Source organism: Lissotriton helveticus, chromosome 8, assembly GCF_964261635.1.
Source record: "Lissotriton helveticus chromosome 8, aLisHel1.1, whole genome shotgun sequence".
In the NCBI taxonomy this organism is placed as follows: Eukaryota; Metazoa; Chordata; class Amphibia; order Caudata; family Salamandridae; genus Lissotriton; species Lissotriton helveticus.
The window spans coordinates 1,039,850,279-1,039,875,990 of NC_136069.1; the positions used below are offsets into that span (position 1 = coordinate 1,039,850,279).

General features: G+C 47.0%; 1 protein-coding gene across 8 annotated transcripts in view; it reads right to left on the bottom strand.

The window, feature by feature from the left end:
- The window catches only part of SH3KBP1 (SH3 domain containing kinase binding protein 1), a 1,542,178-nt gene that overhangs the window by 216,947 nt on the left and 1,299,519 nt on the right, over positions 1–25,712 (bottom strand). For all 8 annotated transcript variants that reach the window (XR_013599915.1, XR_013599916.1, XM_078657888.1 and 5 more), the window contains one exon: positions 22,816–22,867. Coding sequence is in view for 6 of the 8 variants with exons in the window: in XM_078657888.1 (XP_078514014.1) it covers positions 22,816–22,867 (52 nt within the window). In the remaining 2 variants the exon portion in view is untranslated. The remainder of the gene's footprint in view (positions 1–22,815; positions 22,868–25,712) is intronic.

The following is a 25,712-nucleotide window of genomic DNA, read 5'->3' on the forward strand; positions in this document are numbered from 1 at the left end:
TACCAAACCAAAATAAAGCAGCCCCTCAATACGTTGCCACGCCAGTTTCTTTCAGTAATAATTCCCAGTGTTTAAAATACTTTGACTTTACTTTACAGTATTAACTATTATTATGTGTCTCGCAAATTAGTTTTCCTGCTAAGAATCCCTATGAATTCCACCTTCCCAAAAAATGCCTGACGCAATATTGTTTGTCAAGTGCCTAGAAGTATTAGAAAAACACCTTTCCGGATTATAAAGACCTGAAGGGAGCCCAGAAGTGACGCATTATCAGCCACGCAGTTGGAGCTTGTCCCAAAAGGGTTTTTTTTTTTGTTTCCTTCTCTTTTTAGGTTTCGGCTACCGTCCCACTGCGTAAGCAGTGGGTGGGCGGAGCCGAAATCTTTTGTTATTAGTATGGTGCCTGAACACGCCCCTCTTCTCAATTGGCTGGCCTCGTAAATGCTGGCCAGCCATTGGAGGAGAGGAGCGTCACTGAGTTCAGGGCCCGCCTTGACGCGATTCGGGGGCGTTTCCGTGTCTTTTTTTAAGTCACGCCCTCTCCTCTTCCCATTGGCTGGAATTTTACCTTCCAGCCAATGGGAAGGGGAGAGCACGCCCCCGAATCCCTACAGGACGCTGTGCTTTCCAAGCAGCGTCTACCGGAGCATCTGCCCCCCTGTTTCTTGTTTACATTGCTGTTAAAGACATAATGATAATAGTCCGTTTTTAATTACTACGGGTTCGAGACCCAGGGCGACCCGGTCCACTCAGAGCCCTGGATAGCATTGTGCATCACGCAGCCCCCCGTAAGCATTGGGTCCGAGTTGGAGACCCTCTCGCCATAGCTTCAAGAGCGACTCCTCTGTAGTTTTGAAAGCTGCACCCGGCTCACGTAAGAGGGTAGATTTCCTTTTTCAGTGGGGATGCTTTTTAGGCGGACAAGTTACAGTCAAACAGCTTCCGTCAATAGTGCATTTATACTTTTTAAAATTTCTTTTCGGACCCGGTGAACTATTGTTGCCGTTGATAAACTCGAATGAAACCTCCCGTAGTTTTGCTTGCCTCGTCCGAGCCGATGGCCGTGCAGGCGGGATGGCCGTGCAGGCGCGCTCCATGTGTGGCGGTGGCTCGTGGCTCGCTGGCGCTGACCTGTTTAGTGTTAGTGTACACAATATTATAGATGCCTTCATAAAGCCTACTGTGTGCCTCGGTATAAGCTTCGGCCGCTGTGCAAACAAGTGTTTGGGCTTCCCAGACGTCTGAGCCCAGTGAGTCAGCGTGCAGGTGCAGCCACATATGTGAGCAGTGACAGCAGCGCGCGTGAGTCACCGCCTCCCTTTCGCGCCTTTCTTTTGTTTCTTCGTAACCTCTTGACCCAATATCCCAGATGTGTTTGGTTTAGGATTTAAGTTCGGTTTGTATTTTCCAGACGCGTTAGAGTTGACAGGGTTGTATGGAATGGGATGGGAAAGCAGGTCTCGTGGGCTCGTGTTTACCTGAAAATGCTGCAGCAAATAGGGGGCGGATGGGGGCGCAGGGGCGAGGGGAAAGCGCAAGCCGTATTTTTTATTTTTTTTTTGGTTTCAGTTTTAGCGCTAACTCGTCCTGAATGTTTTGGAGCACTTTATTTACATGAGCACCAGTTACGTTACGCAAAGACATCTTCATTTTTGGAAGGCAGGAGTAGTTCCGGTTGCACTAGGGGTTTGTAAATAGGCCCGTAAGTGTTTTGCTCAGAATCACAGGATGTTGAACCGACGCTCGAACCTGATTACCAAGCTCCAAAGTCGGTAGCTTTTGCTGTAATGACACAACCCCCCCCCCCCCTTTTGAATTTAGAAGGATAGTGGTCTTGGAACAACAGCCCGAATAACTACACGTCACTGACAAATAAATTTTGCACTACTTCCCGTGCAGACTCACCGCACCGGAAGTAGTCCTGCCTTGTACATGCAGAATTATCAGCGAATACATTTAGCAATGCTTACCCTGAAGGCTCACCATACCTGCCTTGTACTTGCAGAAGTACCAGCGTGGATGTCAATTCGGGCACCACTATAGTACCTAGCTCCCTGGCGCTGCTCCTGCTTAGGCTATTCTTGGGGGTCTTGAAGGTGAATAGCAGCCAATACACAGTGGTAGCCACCACCATAGTTATAGTTAGGGCAGAGTCTTTTGTGAATCTGCACAAAACTGTCCAAACAAAGTTCATTCATATTAGCTCCTTCCTGGAAAGGTTTGTGCCGATCCACCATTCGGGGGCCAAGAAAAAGTGGTTTTCTATCTTAACTCCCAAGGGAAAATGTTCTCTCAAGTACAGAAAAAAAAGCTGAACGGAACAACACTAAATTTGTCTGAAAGTTAGAACTTTAGTCAGAAAGCGTTCTTTTCGTACTTTGGTGTATATCCATTCAGCTAATTTCGAGTGAGCTAAAATTTCAAAAGGTGCTTGGGGTGGTCTTAAATAGGTTAAACAATAGGTATGTCTGGACTGATGTTCCAGCGGTACTCCGGTTGGTACCATAAATGTTTTTTAAATGGATCCTCAGATTGTTCAACAGAGCTTTTTCTTCCATCTGTCTTTTTGGTATCACGATAGAGGTACTGGTCCAACAGTATGGAGAAAGCTCATTGGCTGGTTGCAACTTGGAGGAAACATATTTTAGCCGTAATTAAAAGACTCCGGTATTTAGTCCCTGTGTTCTGAAGTTATATATATATATATATATATATATATATATATATATATATATATATATATATATATATATATATATATATATTATATATAAGGGGGTAGGGTATGAACACCATTTCCCCCTGGTACTGGTGGTAGGTACCCAAGGCTCATGAATAATTAAAACAATTGTCACCGGTACCAGACCTTGAGAGGCCTCACATGAAGAACCATGGTATTCTTGCTAAAGATTTCACGATATGGTACAGTGAAACCATGCAAGCTTCGGCGGGTGAAGCTTACTCAGTCCATTGGTACCATGGAGGTGAAGCTTGAGCAGTGGGACTAGTGAGGTACAGCGCTGGGCATGGCCTGCGGCCTTTTTGCAGAAATAACAATAGTGTCGCCGCCCCCTTGCGTCTCTTTTAGCATGGGAAAAGCCCAGCACTGCCAGCTCCTCTGAAGGATTCGTGGAAAGTATAGACGGGTGGTGGTGTTTCCTGAGGCACCCCAGAGGAAGAACGCCCACGGCTCCTCTGTGAAGCAGCAGGAGACACTGACGAGCACTTTACAAATCAAAGTCCGACAAAATCTGTCATAAACTACAGACCGAAGGTGTGTTTACAAATCGCTGAAGGCATGCTGTTGTTTTTTTTGCAAATGGTGGTTTCTGCCAACCAGGAAGTAGAAACTGCCACATACGGACCCCGTGAGCAGCGGGGACCATCCCGGTGGACGTCGAGAAATGTCATTTTCTCACGTTGGGCTCTGCGTTCAGCAAGATGCCGCTGGTGCTTCTAGGCACCTGCACTGAACACATCTGTCTTTTGAGTACGAGTTGTCTGGTTTAAACTTAGTGTACCAAGGATCTGAGGTCTCCTTTAAGGGTGTGGTGGGTCGCATTTGTTGAGGTACACCTGTGTGGCACCTACAGGATCACATTGGTACCATCTGCCATTTGCTACTGGTGAATTGTCAGAGTATTTCTGTGATTTACAAGTCAGCCTTGCAATCAGACATACCGCATCGCTCAAAATCTGTTAACAAAATATATGGCAGCAGGGTGCCACGCATTTGCACCATTACCGCACAACTATAAAATGTGTCTGAATGTGAGAAAGCACACCCTTCGGCCCTGTTGGAAACAGAAGCCCTATGTCAGTGCCCGCTATGTCCAGCTAGTATCACTGCCTCAGCTGAGATCTGCGCAATCACCTACACTCTGCTCATTCAGTGCTTGGCCTCTCTGCTGAAACTATCATCGACAATGGCGATTTCGGTGGTGGTTTTGTGAGAAGAGACGAGCGGCCCAGTATAGCAGTAAGACCTCTAGACTTTCTGTCTATTCTGTGTATCCATCCGTCGTTATCCGTGTAAACTATCTACCGTTGCTTTTATTATAGCGCCTGCGCTCACAGAGGTTTTATGGCGCTGGATGCTGATATTAGGTTGATGGGAGGGTGCCAATGGAAACCCTCAGTGCAATATTTCGTTTTCGTTTGTTCCTGGGTTTCGTGGCTCAGATGCCCCTGTGTGCCTCACAAGTTAGATCACCACCTGTTTTTTTTGTCTTCATGGCTCACAGGCATCTCTCGAGGGATGGGCGGTGCGGTGTTCAGACATTGCCCACGCGGTGTTTGCCATCACTGGCTCAGCATAAGGAGCATTTTTGTGACAGAGCAGAGCGGGTCACACAGTGAATTTTGCCAATGGCTGTATCGGCTGAGCCGATGCTCCTGTCTGTGTGCTGCAGTGGGTGTGAACAAGTGGATGACACAACAGCAGGTCAATGCATGTAGGGGGCTGGCTGCATACCCCTAACAGTAAACATGTTAGACAAATCATTTTAGTAATATAAAAAGGTCTTGGTTACACAACTCAGGCAGGGGCGGCTGGTGACATTTGAAAGTGGTGGGGCGTAAACTAATTTGCATATTGCAGCGAGCGTAGCGAGAGAGCGCAGCGAGCGAGCCCGAACCACCTTGCATCCATCCATACATCATTCATGCATCCACCCATCCATCCATCCACCCACCCACCCATCCATCCACCAATTCTGCATTCATCCTGCATCCATCATTCATTCATGCATTCACCCATCCATCCTGCATCCATCCATCCATCCATCCTTCATTCATGTATCCATCCACCCATCCATCATCCATCCTGCATCCATTCATGTGTCCACCCATCCATCCACCCATCCTGCATCCATCATTCATTCATGCACCCATCCATCCATCCACCCTGCATCCATCATTCATTCATCCACCCATCCATCCACCCATCCACCCATCCATCCATCATTCATTCATGCATCCATCCATCCATCCACCCATCCACCCATCCATCATCCATCATCCATTCCTGCATCCATTCCTGCATCCATTCATGCATCCCCCCATCCATCCATCCATCCATCCATCCTGCATCCATCATTCATTCATGCACCCATCCATCCACCCTGCATCCATCCTGCATCCATCATTCATTCATCCACCCATCCTGCATCCATCATTCATTCATGTATCCACCCATCCATTCATCCACCCATCATTCATCCTGCATCCATTCATGTGTCCACCCATCCATCCACCCATCCTGCATCCATCATTCATTCATGCACCCATCCATCCACCCATCCATCCTGCATCCATCATTCATTCATGCACCCATCCATCCACCCATCCATCCTGCATCCATCATTCATTCATCCACCCATCCATCCACCCATCCAGCATCCATCATTCATTCATTCATGCATCCATCCATCCACCCATCCATCCACCCATCCATCATCCATCCTGCATCCATTCCTGCATCCACCCATCCATCCATCCATCCATCATTCATTCATGCACCCATCCATCCACCCTGCATCCATCCTGCATCCATCATTCATTCATCCACCCATCCTGCATCCATCATTCATTCATGCATCCACCCATCCATTCATCCACCCATCATTCATCCATCATCCATCCATCATCCATCCATCCATCCACCCATCCTGCATCCATCATTCATTCATGCACCCATCCATCCACCCTGCATCCATCCTGCATCCATCATTCATTCATCTACCCATCCACCCATCCTGCATCCATCCTGCATCCATCCTGCATCCATCATTCATTCATGCATCCACCCATCCATTCATCCACCCATCATTCATCCTGCATCCATTCATGCATCCACCCATCCACCCATCTTGCATCCATCATTCATTTATTTTTATGACCATATAACTTGCACACAGCTTGTCAGTGTTTAATACCAGTCTCGAACCTTGTACTCCAGCACCAATGATACATGATTAATATTAATTGTTTTTAAAAACATGTATTTATTCAACACCAATTTCACACCTTAGTCGGAACATCATTTGTATTTGTTTTTTAAAATATCTATTTATTTAACACCAAAGTAAGTCATGTATACATTTTTATGGTTCGATAAGAGGCTCGAACCTGGTTTCCCAGCACCAAAGTCGGCCGTGCTATCCGTCAGGGGTTATGTAACCCGGCTATGTAGTGACCAGCCAATCCTGCGCCAGGATTGGCTGGGGGGGCACCATGACTCCTCGCCCAGTCGCCCTGTGTAACCCCGGGGGCTGCGGCCCGCCCCCTGGTCCTCTCTCTAAGGGGGAATTCACAAGAAAACGATCTGCGCATGCGCGGGCATGTTTGTGCCCAAAAATACACTTGCGCAGCTGCAGCAGCCCGATCCCCCCCCCCCCTTGCGCACTCCGGGAAGGTCGGGTGTCTCCCGGTTTCCCGGCCAGCAGATAGCGCGATTTTTTAAAATAATTGTGTTTGGCTTCTAGTGAGGACGTGGTGGGTCCATGGGGCTTAGTGGGGCTTCGCCCCTACGCAGGCCCAGTTCTAGCGGGTGGGCCGGGTGGGCCCGGCCCACCCAAACATGAGCCTGGCCCACCCAAACAGGAGCCTTGGCCCTCGCAGTGAGGGCTTGAAGGCAGGCGCAAACGCGCAGGTCGTGTGTGTCAGCCCGGGGAGACGGCTTCCCGGGCGCATACACACACACAGACAGTTTAAGATTATCGCAGCTGCACCAAAGTACTTAACAGGTCTTTAAAAGACCATTATCATGTTAATTAGGCTTTGTTTACTTTTTTCACCCCTTCATCTCTGCATGGTGAAAGGGGACAAATCCTTTCTTTGACAATGGTAACCTTTGGTAACCTTTGCCTACTGTCCTGCTGCGTTGATGTTTCTTTTTCTATGCAGCGCAGCGGAAAGTGGTCTGTTTATTCCTAGTCACCCCCTGACCCCTGCAGCTGCTTATCACATAAGGCAGTGACACAAAACATGACTAATGGAGTAGGTAAGAGAATGTGTTACAAAAAAAATTCTTTTTCAAATCTGCACAGGCCCAGCAGGACGCATACTTCGTATGTGCTTCATTTAAACAGTTTTTATCATTTCATCATAGCCGATGCTGGTCAACAATAAAACAATACAACATGGCAATATCCAGATAAAGTTGGTGATTAATGATCCTGCTTTAGAGCAATCGTTTGTCTGTTAGTATTTTTTAAATGCAGACGCACTGTATTTTATGTGGATAGCTCAGTGGGTTACCCTTTGTCACAGAGATCCTTGTGTTACTTCAGAAGTTACAATCCTAACAAAAGGCAGTGAACAACGAACTGCCACCAAAGAGCTGCAAACAAACATGAATGGTATAATTAGAACTTCGCTTTTTTTGTTTTGTGATATAGTTAGAACTTCCCTAGTCTTTTCATTATTCTAATGTTGCTAAAATGAGTATGTTTGGGCAGATATACATTTTTATCAGTAAAGCTGACCCCCATGGAATACTCTTTAAATCCTAAGGTTGTGTTTCCCCAGACCAAACCCTCTTAAAATATACTACACCAGAATGGATGACCTATGATTCCTACACCTTGTAATCCTCATTGGCTTATGTGACATTCCCTGTAGACTGATTTACATACTTGCATGATTCATTGTCTCTGTAAGTGTGTGCGTGGTGTAAAGTACTGACACACACTACATTGATATGAGCAGCGTTATACAACAAATTAAATGCATATGAGAGAGGGGATACGTAAACATGAGGGGCGCTGGTGGAGGGTGCCAGTGAGGGAATCCGAGCAGGAGGTAGTGGGAGGGGCTATGGAGCGATGAGGGGCACTGTTGGAGGATGACAGTGAGGGAATCCGAGGAAGAGGTCATGGGGTGGAGGGGGAAGCTAGGGAGAGATGAGGGGCACTGGTAGAGGGTGGTAGTGAGGGAGTCTAAGGAGGAGGTCATGAGGGGGATGGGCTACAGAGAGAAGAGGGGCGCTGGTGGAGGGTGGCAGTGAGGGAATCCGAAGAGGAGGTCATGGGGTGGAGGAAACTAGGGAGAGATGAGGGGCACCGGTGGATGGTGGTATTGAGGGAGTCTGATGAGGAGGTCATGAGGGGGAGGGGCTACAGAGAGACGAGGGGCACTGGGGAGGGTGGCAGTAAGGGAATCCGAGGAGGAGGTCATAAAGGGGAGGGGCTATGGGGAGATGAGGGGCACTTGTGGCGTGTGGCAGTGAGGGAATCCGAGGAAGAGGTCAATAGGGGGGCATGGACGGATGAGGTACACTGTTGGAAGGTGGTAGTAAAGGTATTTATGGAGAAAGAGGTTTTTGGTGCAGCGCCAAAAAAGACTTTTGCATCAGCGCTGAAGCCGGCCCTGTCATGGCCTTTCTGTTTTTGTTTATTTAATTAGCAGTCGGGCCATAAGGGCCACTGTGGAACATACTTTAAAGTGCGTGCTAATTATATTTATTGCTCTATTCAATGTTTTAGGTATGAAGGTGATTTTACTAATGTTTTTACCGGGAGATGGTGCCTGACATGGGGCGGGGCCCAAGGTCATCTTTGAGATAAGGTGCACTGGAGAGGAATAGTGGCTAATCAAGCCTGTAAGGGAGTGCGTTGAAGAGTCCGTGGTCAGGTGGAGGTAGTAATGAAGAGGGATTCTCCCTGAAGGCTCACACAGAGGGAGCCAGAGAAGTGTCACTTGCCTGATACTCCCACCGCAGAAACCTCCTCTTCCCATCAAAGGAACATTACATAGAAAAAACACTTTTTGTGAGTGATAACATTAAAAAGAGATTTGGAAAAGAGCGAGTTTTACTGGGCCTTGTAAGACTAAGAAGAGGTAAAGGAGGGCCCTGAAGCAGGCCTGCCTAGACATATATGCGACAAATCGAGCCCGCAGTGGCCCACCCAAATGCGTCCTTGGCCCACCCAAATAAAAATTCCTGGAGCCGGGCCTGCCCCTACGCCCCAATGGACGCACCGCGCCTGAACTCAGGGGTGGCCCTGACAAATGCCATAGTTGCTAAATACCAACGCCGTGTGATCCTGAGCGCACCTCGTGCCTAGTTCTTCCATCACCCAAAATTCCTGTCTTTTTATCCCATTCTTACAGGTGCTTCTTCATCCCTGCTTTCTCTCTTGGTCCCAATTTCTCTATCCTTCTCTACCTCCTTTTTCTACCTTTATTTTTTTTCATTTGCTCCCCCTTCCTTCTTCCTTCCTATCCTTCTCTTTCTCGTTGTTGTTATCTTTCTCACTGTTGTTTTATCTTTCTCTACCCCCTTGTTATTATATTCCTAGCCTCCTATTCATCCCTGCTTCTCAATGTTAACTGTTTTCCTTTCCTTTTCTTCATCCTTCTTTCTTCCCTGGATACTGCTTTCTATCCTTCTCTTTTCCCTTTGTCACTGTCTTCCTATGCGCCGGTGTCCTCCTCGGAAGGATGAACAGCGGATTCCGCTGAGCCAGGATCACATCTTTGCCTCTTTTGGCCAGAGGCAGATGTCGTTAAAACCATGAACCATCCTAAAGTGATGCAAATCCCGCGTGTAAACACACCTACACATGGTGGGAGCCAGAGTATTATACAGTATTAACCCCCTCAGGGCGGGCTGATACTTACAGGTGAGTGCAGCGCGCATGGCGGCGGGCGAGGGTACGAGGCACAGCTCCTGTGCTCGGAGTGGGCTCGGCAGGTCATAGAGGCACCAGGGAGGGGGGCCCCTCTTCTCATTGGCTGGCACTCAGAGCTGTCTGTAAGGGCGGAGCACCGTTACCTTTGCCCAGGGAGGGAGGGAACCAGCTCCAGGCAGGGAGTCCGTCCAGCTGGTGTGAGGAGGGGCACACGGTGTGTCTGCGCTTTCGCAGCGCCTGCCCCTCCACTGATTCACACGGGGAGGGAGGGGGGACGCTGGGTCTCAACTCCGTGATTAAAAGTCTATTTACAAGTCGGGCTTATAGTCCTGTCGTAAACTTTATTGCGGAAAGGTAATCCTGTCTGATGCAATCCCTGCTGCATTTCACGTTTTATCTTATCTTGCATTTCCTAGGAATATTAACTTTTTTCAAGCTGTGTTTTTCTGCATTTCTTTCACGCAGCATGAGCCTCGTACATGCTCTGAACTCAGTCACAGGGTGAGTTCCCGTTGAGGGTGGTTGTGAGGGGCACGAATGAGACATCTGGGGTTGAGGAAGGCAGTGTGAGTTTCTCGTAGTACCTTGTCATCCGGACCTAATTTGAGCCCGTGTTTAACAGTGAGGTTCCCCTGGTGCTCAGATTTGGGGACCTGTTCTCTTATTTTTCCCTTATCAGACTTTGACGTAGAACAAGAGACAAAAAACGCAAAAGGGCGAAAGAAGGGGGGCGCGAAAGACTAAAAACAGTGACAGAAAATCCCAGGGATAAGAAAGAAGCCGAGCGAGTGAAATAAAAGGGAAGGAAGTCATAATGTTTCAAGTCCGAAAATGTGATGCTGCGAATTAAACATTCCTACGGCTTTTTGGCGCCTTGATTGTCCTCATTCTACCATTCACCATTTTCCTCTGAAGCCTCTCTGTTAGGCAGGGGCCAACACCCATTGGGCTGAACAGCCTTCAGATACCCCCCCCCCCCCCACCCCACACTCCTCAGCTGCCACTTCCCCAGACTCTTTGTTCAGTTTTATTTCCATAATCTGTAATGGTGATGTGTTTCAGAATGTTTCCTCTAGTGGGACAGCTGACCGTGCCTGGAGCACCGCCGGTTGGCATAGACACTGCTCGTTGGTACCAGGTGTATAGGGCAGAGACACAGAGGTAACCTAGGCATAGACAGTTGGAAATACACTAAGCTCTGCCCCCCCTTCTATCACTCGTCGATTAAGGGTATGCACACAAAACAACCGTAATTTATTATTAATTCCTATTTGTAGAGCACAGACATAGCATCTCTTAGTGTTTCAAGGTACCAGGGCCAGCAAGGAGATTGGGTGGGTTGATGCCTGGAGTCACATGGTGCAGGGGAGCTAACTTAACTCCCACCTTATCGACTGCTGGAAATATAGCTGAGGATGGTTGCCGGTTGGGAGTCCACCAATGGTTTGTTCAGAATAGCCAAGCACTGGAAACATGGCTGTGCTTGCTTCCTCCCCCCTGGCTGTGCTTGCTTCCCTGCCCCCTGCCCGTGCTCGCTTCCCTGCCCCCTGGCTGTGCTTGCTTCCCCGCCCCTGGCTGTGCTTGCTCCCCCGCCCCCTGGTTCCCCTTCCCCTGGCTGTGCTTGCTCCCCTGCAACCAGGCTGTGCTTGCTCCCCTGCAACCTGGCTGTGCTTGCTTCCCTGCCACCTGGCTGTGCTTGCTTCCCTGCCACCTGGCTGTGCTTGCTTCCCTGCCACCTGGCTGTGCTTGCTTTCCTGCCCCCTCGCTGTGCTTGCTTCCCTGCCCCCTCGCTGTGCTTGCTTCCCTGCCCTCTCGCTGTGCTTGCTTCCCTGCCTCCTGAGTGTGTGTGTGGCTCTGGGTGGATGTGTGTTGCTCTGGGTGGATGTGTGTTGCTCTGGGTGGATGTGTGTTGCTCTGGGTGGATGTGTGTTGCTCTGGGTGGATGTGTGTTGCTCTGGGTGGATGTGTGTTGCTCTGGGTGGATGTGTGTGGCTCTGGGTGGATGTGTGTGGCTCTGGGTGGATGTGTGTGGCTCTGGGTGTGTGTGTGTGTGGCTCTGGGTGTGTGTGTGTGGCTCTGGGTGTGTGTGTGTGGCTCTGGGTGTGTGTGTGTGGCTCTGGGTGTGTGTGTGTGTGTGGCTCTGGGTGTGTGTGTGTGTGTGGCTCTGGGTGTGTGTGTGTGTGTGGCTCTGGGTGTTTGTGTGGCTCTGGGTATGTGTGTGTGTGGCTCTGGGTGGGTGTGTGTGTGGCTCTGGGTGTGTGTCTGTGTGGCTCTGGGTGGGTGTGTGTGGCTCTGGGTGTGTGTGTGTGGCTCTGGGTGTGTGTGTGTGTGGCTCTGGGTGTGTGTGTGTGTGGCTCTGGGTGTGTGTGTGTGTGGCTCTGGGTGTGTGTGTGTGGCTGGCTCTGGGTGTGTGTGGCTCTGGGTGTGTGTGTGTGGTAGTAATTGCTGTCTGCTGAGCTCGTCCGTAGGGTACAATAGGTCTCATTTGGGAGAGATAAAGCTAATGGCAATATAAATGACAATGCCATTTATTTATCTGTTTTCCAAACCAACACATAAATACAAATGTTGTCATTTACAATGCAAATAGCTCTAACTTTTGCAAAGGCGAAACCGTTGCATTGTAAATGCTTGTTAGGTTTTGCCTTAGCGATGCGTACGAAGTACGCATGCGCTAGCAAAACCTCTTGATTTCTATCTGGGGTGATGACCCGCCTCTGCCTATCATTGGCTAGCTCCATAAATGGAGGCTAGCCATTGGGAGGCAGAGGCTGTCAATCGCGCTTTCTCTCGAAAACGCGATTCGGGGGCGTTTCTGGTGCTTTTTTTAAGCCCCGCCCCTTTGTCCCGGGCCGCGCTGCCATTGGCTGCCGGCCCGGGACACCCCCGTGACATCATTCCCGGGCCGCGCTGTGATTGGCTGGCCGGCCCGGGACCTGACTTGTTGTTCCTGATTTGTAGACTCCACTCGCCTAATCCATAAAAGTCACGTTGCCAAATGTGGGAATCCGATGTGAATCTTCGCTTCTCCCTAGAAACATATTTTTCAAGGAAGTGGCACCTAGGAGTAATCCGGGTTAGCGGGCAGGCACTGCAGTAACGCCTGAGCACTACCCGTGTTTTTAGCAGCCCGCACGTGATCGCCCGTTTACACCTGGTGTCCTGTTTGGTGAAAAAACACACAAGGGGGCGACTTCGCAGGTCTCCAGCGCAGGCACTTTGGCTCCCGTTTCCCCTCCCCCCAAATTGAGCGCAGTCTGCGCAGAGCGCCCCTCCCCTGCCTGCTGCCGTTGGAAGAGGCGGAGTGCGGGGCCAGTGAGTCTGGGAGAGCGCACGCACAGCTCGGTCCTCCCGGCCGCCATTCCGCTGTCCCCGGCGACACCTGTTACTGCAGCAGCGGAGGGACGGAGGTGAGAGCCCGGGGCCCGCGCGCCCGCTGCACCCAGGAGCAGTGCGGGAGGGAGAGTGCTGGGAGCCGAGGTGTGCGGGAGACCCATGCCCGTTTAAAGGTACAGCAGGCGAGCGGCTGAGCCTCCCCCGCGCTGAAATGTTCAAACGAAGGGAGCTACCCCGGTGGAGAGGGGGCTTGTGTACATTCGGGGGCTGCACACTTCCCTGTTCCCGTTGAGGGTCAGAGAAGACTCCAGTGCAGGTTGCCGTCCGCGTGTCTTGGAAGCTGTCCCTATTTTGCGCTTTTGAACCGCTCCCGCGTGCACTTTTGGTTTTGCTTCCGCGGCTGGGATGCCTCTGTGTATTCCTGCCTGCTTGGGAAGCCTCTGTGTAGTGGTCTGAGATATCCATGCGTTACTGCTTGTTTTTGTAGTCATGTGAAGATTAAGTGATTTGCCCAGAATCACAGGATGAGGACGCGACCCCGAGGCTCGAACCTTGGTTTCCCAGCTCCAGAGTCGGCAGTCAGACCACATCGTCTCCGATTAAAGCTAACGTGGGAATAATTCTAACTCGTGCAATGCATGTACTTATTTTGCCTCCTTCGAGCACTGGCTGTGGGCAGAACGCAGAACGTGTCACATGGATGTAGTGAAGCAAGGGGCGGGATTCACGCGACTCAGCTGTCGAGGGGGTGATTGGATGTCAGACGCGCCCTCTAGTGAATGCGACGCCCGCTGCTTTTCAGTCCAAACGCCGCACTTGCGGTTTGAAGGCAGGCGGCCGTGTGAGTCATCTGCAAAGTATGCCTGTTCGCTATGCAGACGTGTGTGAGAAAGGACACAAAGTGCCAATTTACAGAGACCTAGTTCAGCATGTACAACATGCAGGCGCGTGAGATGTGGCTAAGTGGAGAGCAGCGAACAAAAATAGGCGCGCGAGAGCGTCACTCAGAAGGGACAGTCAAACGCACGCTACGCAGGAGCCCGGGGAGGCGCGCTGCCTTCCTACAACAAATGCACGACTCATCTTTTACTTGTCAAAAGCAACCTTGCAGGAGAGGGCGTTCCAAACGAGGTACATGCGAAGCATGTCTATACCATTATCTGCTCTTGCAATTCTTTTGTTTAAAAAAAATGTGCATGTTCATTCGCAAGGCTGCAATTGTTCCTACGCAAATCATTTGTTTTCGGATAAACACAACTAACACATCTCTGGAGTGAATGTTGCGCGCAGAAATGAACTATACAAAGCAGCAACAATACAGAGTGCTGGATTACATTTTTCATGTGATGTGACCTCACGTTTCCATACCAAACTCGGGGGTATGGATCTATGTCACATGCTTAAGTGGTCTAAAATAATCCTGTGCAAAGATCCAGAGGGTTTAACATCACGGTCTCAGGAGTGAGCCTCAGAAGTTCACCGCTGGGAAACTATTAATTCAAAGTCATGTGACTTTGACTCGGGTCTGTTGGCAGGTACGATTTTTGACTGCCAAAACTTGTGACACAGATGCAACCTACTTTAACAAGCATTTACAATGCAACGGTTTCGCCTTTGCAAAAGTTAGAGCTATTGGCATTGTAAATGACAAAATTTTTATTTATGTGTTGGTTTTGAAAACAGATAAATAAATGGCATTGTCATTTACATTGCCAATAGCTTAATCTCTTGCAAACCCAAACCTACTCATTATCTACACACTCCCTCTCAGACTTCTTGCTGTGTACAACCCTTTTCACACTCCTCTTTTATCTGCACAATCCCTCTCTCTCTCACTCCTACATCATCATCTCTCTCCCCAGTCGGTCACCTTTGAAGTCCTTTTTACACCTGTTGGTTACCTATGCGGTCGGTTCATCTCTAACAACAGTGTATAACTTGCACAGGGGGCTCGTAGTGTGTGGAGGGCTCTGTGTGGGTGTGTGGGGGGCTCTGTGTGGGTGGCTCTGTGTGGGTGTGTGGAGGGCTCTGTGTGGGTGTGTGGGGGGCTCTGTGTGGGTGTGTGGGGGGCTCTGTGTGGGTGTGTGGGGGGCTCTGTGTGGGTGTGTGGGGGGCTCTGTGTGGGTGTGTGGGGGGGCTCTGTGTGGGGGGGGCTCTGTGTGGGTGTGTGGAGGGCTCTGTCTGGGTGTGTGGGGAGGCTCGCAGTGTGTGTGAGGGCTCTGTGTGGGTGTGTGGGGGGGCTCTGTGTGGGTGTGTGTGTGGGGGGCTCTGTGGGTGTGGGTGTGTGTGGCATTTGCGAGAGATTAAGCTATTGGCATTGTAAATGACAATGCAATTTATTTATCGTTTTCAAAAAGAAAACATAAATAAAAAAAATTGTCATTTACAATGCCAATAGCTCTAACTTTTCCAAAGGCAAAACCGTTGCATTGTAAATGCTTGTTACTCTTGCTTTTGACACAACGCAGCCCAAACGGTCTGTTAAATAAAAAACGCTTATTCTTACATCTCCTTAAGGCTACACTGCCACCTGCTGGACACTGTGTAAACCGGGTTAAATCATCAAAAGACTAGCACAAGAGTCTCAGAACAGGTAAAAGCAAAGTCTGACAGTACGTGGTAATTCGAGACATAGTTCAAGTATTGTATCATTTATATTTGACAGGTGCGGACCCATTTTTAGGTCTCGCTGAGCCAGCGCGCATGCGCTGTCGGAGAGACATTTAGTAGCAGCTTTTGGAAGTGCTCCCAAAGCGGCCATCAGCTTGCGCTCACGTGCACAAGCAAGCGCGCTGCTGCACGCGCATCCCTTGCGTGCTTTAGCGTGTCATCGCGATCACTTTCGCTTTCACAGCGATCGTGATCGCGATGACTTTCTCCTTCACGGCCGCACGGCGTTACTATTACTGCCGCACGGCCAATGCTTGTTTTCTTTAGTACACTAACTTTCCACTTTCTCTCATCTATCGACCTTCTTCCCATCATCACACTGTACTAGCTTTATTCCTGTCTCCCTAATTTTTATATTCTTTTATTCTTACCTTCCCTCCCTAACTCGATATACATTTTTCGCTCACACTTCTACCCAGCTCTCTTCCTTCTCCCCAGACTTCTTTTTATTATGATTTTCCTTCTGCCTACCCACCTCTCCCCCCTGCTCCGTTCTCACACTCACGCCCAATCCCCGCTGCCGCCAACCGATCCAGGGGCCCAGTGTACCCCAAGGACGTCCTTGGAATCCCGCCGCTGCTTCCTCCGCCCGCCGGCCCGTGCAGCGAGTGATAAAAACCTCTCCCGAATGCGCTCCATAAATTAATCTCCACTCCTGGGCCGTGGACTCGGTCCCTGCAGCACCATAATGAGATGTAATTCAAAAAGAAGGGGGAGGGAGAGGTTACGCTTAATGTACGCAAATTAGGCAGTATGCAAATAAGGCAACAAACAAATTGGTGGGGAGGCTGATTGACACTTGGTTAAAAAGAAATGTGAAATTCCCTTGAATAGTGGCATATTGTTTACAACACATGTTTACTCTCTGCTTGGGTGACTTTGTTTTTGTTCTTGAAATGCCTTTCTGTTTTACTTCCGCTAATTGTTGCTTTTTTCCCTCGTTTTCATCACACATCCTGATGTGTGTTTAAAAATACTACAGATATATGCTATTAAGAACAGATGAGCAGCGCCCAGTCACAATGATTTCACAGACTTTCCCCCAGGGGCCTTTCTGTGAAGTGATGAGGAGGAGAACGAGGGACCAGGTGATCGGTCCCATCTATAAAAGTGTCCCTCAATTGTGAAGCATCCTCGACCTAGCATGGTGTGAATGAGGAGGTAACCTTTTCAATGCCCTCCATTGTTTAGTTAACAGGGCAGAGCTTAATTTGAACCGGGGGTCGGCATCAACACTGAATCGTCAGCGCTAAACAAAGCAAAGAGTTAAATAACATTACAAGCATTGGCAAAACCAATAGGTTTTGCATATGCGGGTCATACCGGCGCTGTGCAACATATTTAAAAATAATTGACAGCAGCGTACGCTGCTATACCGCATGGCTCAAACCAAATAAAAACAAAGTGCTGTGGCACGGCCAGGGTGTACCGCATCATAGCTCTTTTTTGGTTTACTTTAAGCAATGTTAAACTGCATCACTTGCTGTTGTGCAACATCTTAAAAAAATATTAACAAAGCCAAATAACTCTGCGGAACTTATTTGGCTTTTTTAAGGTTTTTTAAAGACTTGCACAAAAGCGCAACTGCAGTGCAACATGACTCAAAAGAAATAAAAATTAAGCATTATGGAGTGTTGGCAGAGTTTACTTTTTTTTTTCATTCATGTTGCACATCATGTGGCGTTACGGTCAGAACTGGTGCCTGCGGAATAGTCTTTGTGTCGCTTTAACATCCTGTGATTCTGGGCAAATGAAAACTCACCGTGCCTAGAAATCCAAAAAGGAATGTGCTCTTGTGTAAAGTAAATGGTGCTCATGTAAAACACTCCAATACCTCCGGGCCGAGTTTACGTTATAAACCTGCAAAAGTAAAACAAGCATTGGAATACCCAATAGGTCTTGCCTTTGGGACCTTATACGTTTTTGGTTATCCAGCACAATATCCTTGGTGCAACAACAACAACTGTTGCATGGCTAAACACTTCTAAGGTACCAAAGGCGAGACCTATTGCCTATGCCAATGCTTGTTGAGTGGGTGGTGGAGGGAGGCTGAAGCGGTAATCCACTCAACGCCATGTGGCAGCTGAAGGGTGTTGTCTTTTCTGTGCAACCATAAGGGAAGTGCTTCAAGGTCGTGAGTGAGTGATGACCACCGAAGTGTGGTTATCGGGTTACGTGACGTTGTGCTTGTTGGAAGTGTGAAAGATGAATAGACATTTGTTTAGCTTGTGGTGTACTGGCACCCCTGGAGGCCATCGGAGGTGAGCCAAGTATCCCAGCCACTGTCCTATTAACTGTCTAATACAAAAACTGCTAAATGTTGGACAGAAAGTACCTTAAATCCAAGAGTAAGCGGTCTGCAGAGGACATGCAATAGCGAGCTCAGGGAGAACACTCCCATGTCATGTTCAACCTCATCAATGTAATTACTGGTACTGAGGGGGCTCTCCTGAAATACTACGGTTTTGTTAAATTAGTTGGAGAGGGTTTGTTTCCTGCTTTTGCTACACTTAACTTACACGAGTCCTGTGAACATATATGTGTCACTTTGTGAACAGCTCGAAATGGCTCTTTATTAAAAGCTCGCCTTGTATTTGAGAACGCCTGGGAACAAGCAGACTTCTCAGATGGACATTGTAAAATTGTTAATTTCTGGATCTTTACAACAAGACATTAGGGGGGAGAACTATGTTAAAGCAGACACAAGTGAGGCAGTCATGTTTTGCCTTTGCAATAGGTCTCGAATTTACAAGCGTTTGAGCTATTTATGTTTGAAAACCTGCAAGCGGTGCGTAAACACGCACTTTGTACTTACAGTCCTTGCTTACGAGAAGGAAGGCTGGCAGTGAAAGAGGCGCAGTTACTGCCAACCTTGCTCCTCATAAGCAATGACTAGAAGTTCAAATCGTGTGTGTGCATACGCACTGCTTGCAGGTTTGCAGAACACATTAATAAAAGGCATTGTCATTTATAATGCCCCCTGTTTTCCGTTTTTACAGATTTTTTCAGATAAATTCAGGCTGAAAAACATTTATTTTCCTGTCTGTATTTATTTTTAAAAGTGGATAAAAACAGGATTTGAGTTGTTTTTCAGTGATTCTAAATGCTGTCAATCAAGACTGCTAGGCAATAGCTGTGTGGATTGACAAGCAAGGGGAATAAAAAAATATAGGCATTTTAGCAAAGTGCATTAAACAGCAGTAGATTTCCACAACCTTGATACTAAAATGTATATATTTTCTTACAAGTGCATATTTTACCACCTGAGTATATATCGCTGAAACCTGTCAGCAGTTCAGGCATGAGTGCACATTAACTAGTTAAATAAATGCAGAAATATACACATTTCAGCTTCATTTTTTCACAAAACCTCAAATAAATATGGATAAATACAGGTAAAATTTTCAAAAAATAAATATGGATAAATACAGACGAAATGACAAAAATATAAATACCATAAAACTGTGAGCCCTATTTATAATGCCAATAGCTCAAACTCTAGCAAATGCGAGACCTATTGCATTACAAATGCTGGTTTACTTTCCTTCTAATTCAAAAGCTTCTACTTCCTTTTCACCACTACTGTTTATTTTAATATGCCATATGCCAAAGCATTAAGGCACTGATTCACACCAAAGGCATACATCTTGGGATGTGTAGTCATATGCCTATACATTGTGGCCACTTCCTATTGTTTGCCGGATTCATAGCACAGCCACAGATTGAGTCCTTCTGGAATGCACAGGTGACATTATGTTAGCCCAAATATACCTGGGATGATTCACAGAAACATTAATGAGTACGTGAAATAGTACGACAGGGGCCATATAATAGAAAGTGCCCCGGGGCCACAACAGACATGTGCACCCATTTTGGCCACCCCAGGACACAGAAAGGGCAGCAGATGGTTGTGCGGTCCTTTTTGTAATACAGATAGTGCTGGCATACATATAGCGCCAGCACTATCACCAGAAGGCTGTTCTTTTATTTGCATGAGGGTGTGGCTCCATGCAAAATAGGGGAACCATTGCCTTTGCGCCCGTGCTGTATTATAGACATGGGCGCAGAGGCAAAGAAGCGGTCAGGAGGAGCTCTGACACAACAGTGCGGCAACTAAAAGGTGGTGCACTGTCAGTGTGTCCCTTGATAGCAGCACTCTTGAAAGGGAAAGACGGTCCTATGGACACCCCAACCCAGAAATCCCCTTGCAGGCAAGAGGATCTCCAATCAACCTTAAAAGGGCAGGCGGGTTGGCGTCTGCACAGTGAAACAGAGCAGCTTTGAAGCAGCTGCTCCGTATTTCACTTGAATGCGCTGCCCGCAGAGCAGCGCAAGTTTGCAGCTGCCCTGAGGGCAGCGCATTCAATGTACAGCACATACTCCTCTTTAGCGCAGAGTGCACCCTAACAAGGAAAATGCACCACATTGCATAATATGGTCCCAGGAGTGCTACGTTACATGCTCATAAATACCTTTGTGAACTAGGCCCAAAAAAACACAAATTGATAATAAAATGGGAATGTTCATGTAATATTCGTATACAATTAGTACAAATAGGAACTATTGTGCACGTTTGCACTTTTACTCATAGGAAGTTAGACATTTCAGGGAGGATTCATAAAGAATTCTACGAGTACATAAAGTAGTATTTCTGTAGCACTTATTGTGGGTACTTATAAATGTCGTTGTAAATCAACCCCTTAATTTTTCTAATTTTCTTAACCATTAGAGAGCAACATCAGGATGTAAGATCATCTAATACAGCAATACAGTTTCAGTGGTACTCAAAGTACGGCCCGCGGCACGCTGGCGGCCTGGCAGGCCGTTCCTTGCAGCCTGAAGTGCTCCCTCTAGGACCCCTGGTTGCAGCAAAGAAAGGTGCTCGAGTTCAGTTTTTGGTTAATTCTGCTATACAGGCAGCATTGTTTTGTGATTCTGGGCTTTGTTTCTAAAATTAGTTCACCTTGTTTTATGAGCAAGGCTGCCCTGCTCATAGAACAAGCTGAAATGACTCTAGAAACAAAGCCCAAAGTCAAAAAAGTTATAAAACGTGTGTTGCAAAGGCATGCTGTTCATGCTTTTCTGGTTTTGGGCTGTGTTTCAACAGCAAGTTTAGCTTGTACTATCAGAAAGGCATCCCTGTTCATAGGCATCCCTGGATTAGCTGAGAGGACAGTGGAGGTCCATAAAATAAGGTAAGGAAATTGTGATCATAAGTACAGTGGGGCAGGGTCAGTGAGTGTGGGTAGGGGTCAGGCAGTTAAAATGACCAAAATATTCCGTATCTATTGTTGGTCTTATAACCTACAGGTAACAATGTAAAATGTACAAAAATGATTTCAAAGAAATCATTTTCTAGACATCTTTAGAAAAGGTGTGTTTTTTCACCATCACCATAATCACCTACCCTATTCTGTCTCCATGGGAATGACACGGCTTCGTTGAGACCCTCAGGCACATATCAGACTGTATGGTGTGGCCCTCGAGTAAATGTTTGTGGGTAAAAATGGTTTAGATAATCTTAGCATTGAAGAATATAAGTGGTTCCCCAACCAGTAGCTTGTGAGCAACTAGTAGCTCGCCAGCTACCTGTAAGTGGTTCTGCTTTGTGCAGCACAGCCTACTAAATTAGAAGCTTTTGCTGGGTTGAATTAATATAGTTATACCAGATTTGAGAGTGAATATTGCAGACGAAAATGTGTTTATTTTTAGAGCTCATGATTGGAGAAAAAAGCTGAATGGCCAAAATATTTTTAAAGCTGATATTTGAGTGATAAATCGTGTGCCATTGAAGAGACCTTTTACTAATCTTATTACCTTGTTACCTGACGCATTGCAGTTATAGCTTTTATATATTACTCATGTAGAGGCAGTCTGCTGGCGACTAGATAGTATGTGGTGGGTTTTCTGCTGTGGCTCAGGAGCTATTTGAAGTTATTCCTCAGCATTCTCAGGGTGTGGAAGCAGGAAGCCGTGACAATGTTGACTTCTGCAGACATGTCCAGCATGCTATTAATGAATTCTGAGGTTCCTGGCCTGGGAGGTGGGGGTAAGTGTCGGTCCGAGGTCGGCCAGCCACCAGGTGGAGTCCCAGGGTGAGGTATTTTTCTGAAGATCACTACTTTTGTCTTCTCGGTGTTGAGCTTGAGTGTTAGACTTCATCCTGGTGATGGCCCAGGCATGCAGGTGGTGAATTTGTCCATTGTGTTGGGGGTATTGTCTGAGAAAGACAGTAGGAGTTGTGTGTCGTTAGCATATGAGATGATGTTGTTGATGCGGGCACAGAGTATGTAAGCTAATGGAGTCACATATGTGTTAAATAGGGTAGGACTAAGAAATATATATTGAGCCACACTGCAGATGAGTTTATATGCTTCTGAGGTGCACAGTGTTATGCTGACTGTTTGAGTTCTTGCCCTCAAAAAGCAATAAGATCCAGCAGAGAGCTGGTCCTTGAACCCAAACTTGCGTAGGTGTCCGATGAGGGTGGGCTGTGATACCATGTTGAAGACCATCTAGAGATCCAGAGGATGAGGGCTGCATCTATTCTCTGTTCAGAATCACGCAAACATTGTCTGTTGAGGTGATGATGTATTCTTTGACTCTCATAATTAGAAAGGGGAGGGTGCTGCCAAGGTGATTGGGCAAAGGTGGCAGGATAACCAGTATTTTTTTCATTTTTTTTAAAATGGAGTGTGGGGGTGATAGGCAAGACAGCAAACATGTATAACTTTAATGTAGAAAACCTGGGAGGAGGCTCGAGGAAGTTAAAGTCATCCTTTTCATTGCTCTTCCATGATATCTCTGCCTCTGTGGAGTTGGCCCATGGAATCAGCTCAACACAAAGAGGAAATGGGAGGGAGAGGCCTATACAACAACATACTATTGTAAATCAGGACTAGTCGATAGCATGGAGTGTTACACCAAGTGTTTTCGTGTGACATCATGCAGAACTCGAGCTTCGTTCTCATTAATGTCACCCAGAAGCCCTCCGTGAAATGCAACCCATCTATAATTTGGGATCTTACCAAGGACAGCTAACACAACAGCTGAAACATCTTTACATTCTTGGAACACCAACAAATTGATGTCAATAAAAATCCACATAGGGATTCTCTGCTCATCAGTTATCACTATGTTCTGTGGTTGAATGCTAGGATATGCAGCATCTTACCTGTGCCTGACTTCAAAACTGTAGCTGTCGGAGGCGGTGGTTTCTTCGGTCTCTGTAAGAGAAAAAGCCCGGAACACATCAATTTTATGACTGGATCTTTCCAGCGAGACAAACATTTCTATAAGCACCTTTTTTATGATGACATGGGCACATTTTCAAATGCATAAACTTCTACTTATTATGTGCTGACTGATTAGCTGAAACATAGTAAGGCCCATGTGATGGCACTGTTGCAGAAACTGAAGGATGTGTATAAAGTGACAAAATCAAGAGTCCTCCTTAATGGCTCACCCGTCTCAGTCCAAAACATTTTTGCTCATTGGGCCGCTACAAACAGGGAGAGACCATATATAATTCAGCCTCTGCCAGGGTCCAATAGGAACAGCCCAACTTACAACGCTGTTAAAGCAAATCTCTTTAACCGCATGCGTGCGGTCGATATTCTGCTCCTGCGCTGAGAATCTGTAAAGCCCTTTATTCATGACGAGCTGGGCTCGTCATGAGCGTGCGAGGAGGCTACCTCATGACGAGCCCAGCTCGTCATGAGCGTCGAAGGGGTTAAGTAGGAGCTATATGTTGAGATGTGGGTCCCACAACTCACTATGCCATAGGGTTCAACCTGCACATCACTGATGACTCAAAGGCTGCTACCAATTTGGGGCTAGATGTATTCCCGTTTATAAGGAACATTGCTAGAAGATTAGGACAGACTGTACGTACAGTTAGAGACATTGATGGGCTGCATGAAGTTGGCTCCCTTTTGTAATGGACCAACAAGCTAAACATCAACTGTGTGGAAGAAACCAGAGTAATAACCAGTCATTCAGTTTTATTCAAGCATTTCCAGCTTTCATTTACCTCTCAAATGGTAAAATCATTCAGTCTCACTACAGAAGAAAAAGATGAGTATAAGTCTATAAGCTCAAATAGTTGAACATCCTACGGCCTATTCTGGGATACCCATAATTCAGCTGCCAAGTTCACGTGGATATCAGGCTGATCCACTAAACCCAAGTCATTTAGAACATGACTGTTATCCTTCTGTGTCTATCATTGCCCCCTTGTGGAAACCATATATGCCAATGGCCTCTTTAAGTGCCGCTGTGATGACTACACAGATCTCTACCTTCATACACCCAATAACGTAAGCTTATGCTGGGTCACAGGATCCTTTCTATTGGCCTTAAAATCAATGATAGTCATGACCTTAAAACAAATGAAATGACTTTAAAAAAAGATTCCCCTCCAAACCTGTCTACCGATTAAACTATTTCACACATGTATAAACAGGAAATCATTCGAGGAACACGTTCAAATGAATAGAAAAACGTTGACTCAGTAGGTTACGCCAGTGTTCATCTCAACCCATCACCATCTCTGACTGTTCTGACAAATTAGTAGAAGTAACAACCATCAACTCCTACCATAATGTATTAACTTTCTCAATCGAGTGCTCCAACTCATCAGCATTCTTCCTTCACATGGACAAACATCAGTAAAGCAACAGATGAAGAGTGCCTGGTGGTTTCTTCTTCCCAACAGTACATATAACACAGTGGCTCACCCGTCAATGCTTTCACCCACACACACAGAAAAGTCCTAACACATCCAAAGGCCAGCCACAAAAACACACCCCTGCAGAAAATGTTCTGCTTCCTACCCTACAGTCGAGGTCAAGGAAAAGAGCTTGCAGACTCGTCAATTCAGAGACCTGTGCTTTGCAAGTTCGCTCATTCTGAACAGATATCAACTCTAAACAAGGATTGGCAAAGTCATTAGGTCTCGCCTTTGGGACCTACTGGCTTTGATAATGGCTTTAGTAATATGTTACTGCATGTACATTGCACTTTTACGTAAGTAAAGACTTTGAATTTGTTAAGGTATATGTAAACTCTATTTATTTTAGTGCAAGTGTGTATTGTAACTGGAATCCACGTTACTAAGGATTGGAAGAGTCTAGAGGTTTTCACTCTAAAAGGCAGGGCTACTGGGTTTTTCAATGCTTGTATGCTACATGTGAGGTCAGTCACATTCAGATGTTAGAGTGAGTACAGGTTGTGTGAGTGTGTTCAGAATGGGGCACAACTGAGAGCTCTAGAGCAGGGGCTGGAAGTAGGGTGGGGCAAGGGACCAGAATAGTTTTCAGATTACATGCTCATTCAATCCTTGGCTTCCCTTGAGTGTGCACAGAGTGATGGTCAAATATGTACCATTTCTAACTATCAATTCTAATTATTTACACAACAAAATAATTGGTGTTACTCGTGTACATCAAACTGCTAACCGGAACTCAGAGCGTCAATAGGTCTAGCTTGTTTTAGCATGTTTGGCGTTGTGTAATGTCTGGAAAAAATAGCAGAAAAATCACAAACAGTGGTGACAGGCTGCAGCTGTGTAAAGCACAAGATTGTAGTTTATCAGTTACTTAGGCCACACCCCTTTAAAGGAGCTCTTCCACCTCTTTCATCCTACTTAAAGCACTGTGGTGCTAAACAGGCTTTTTCCTACATTAAGTTAAAAGCAGTCTTGTAGGGAAGGCCTAAAAGTTGTGATGTAAAACTGTAGAGACATTGGAAGTCCAATGCAAAACTTGTGCAGCAGAAAGATGGAGTGACCACTGTGTTCCTCTACAGTGCTCGCTCTCCAGTGCATCTGGGAGGGCAGGTGCACAGCTGGAGTTATGCATGCCTCAGAGGAGGGAGTTGTGCACTTAAATGACATAAAGTCGAAGGTGTGTTCTCCTCCACTCTGACACCTTATGCTGCGATTGTAGGTTCTGGTGCTCTTGATGCTACTGCCCCACTTTAGAAGTGGAGCTGCAGTATTTGTTACCAGGAAAGGTTGCCCCAATGTCATGCAGTTCATTAGCTCACTGAAGAAGCAGATCCAAATTTCCT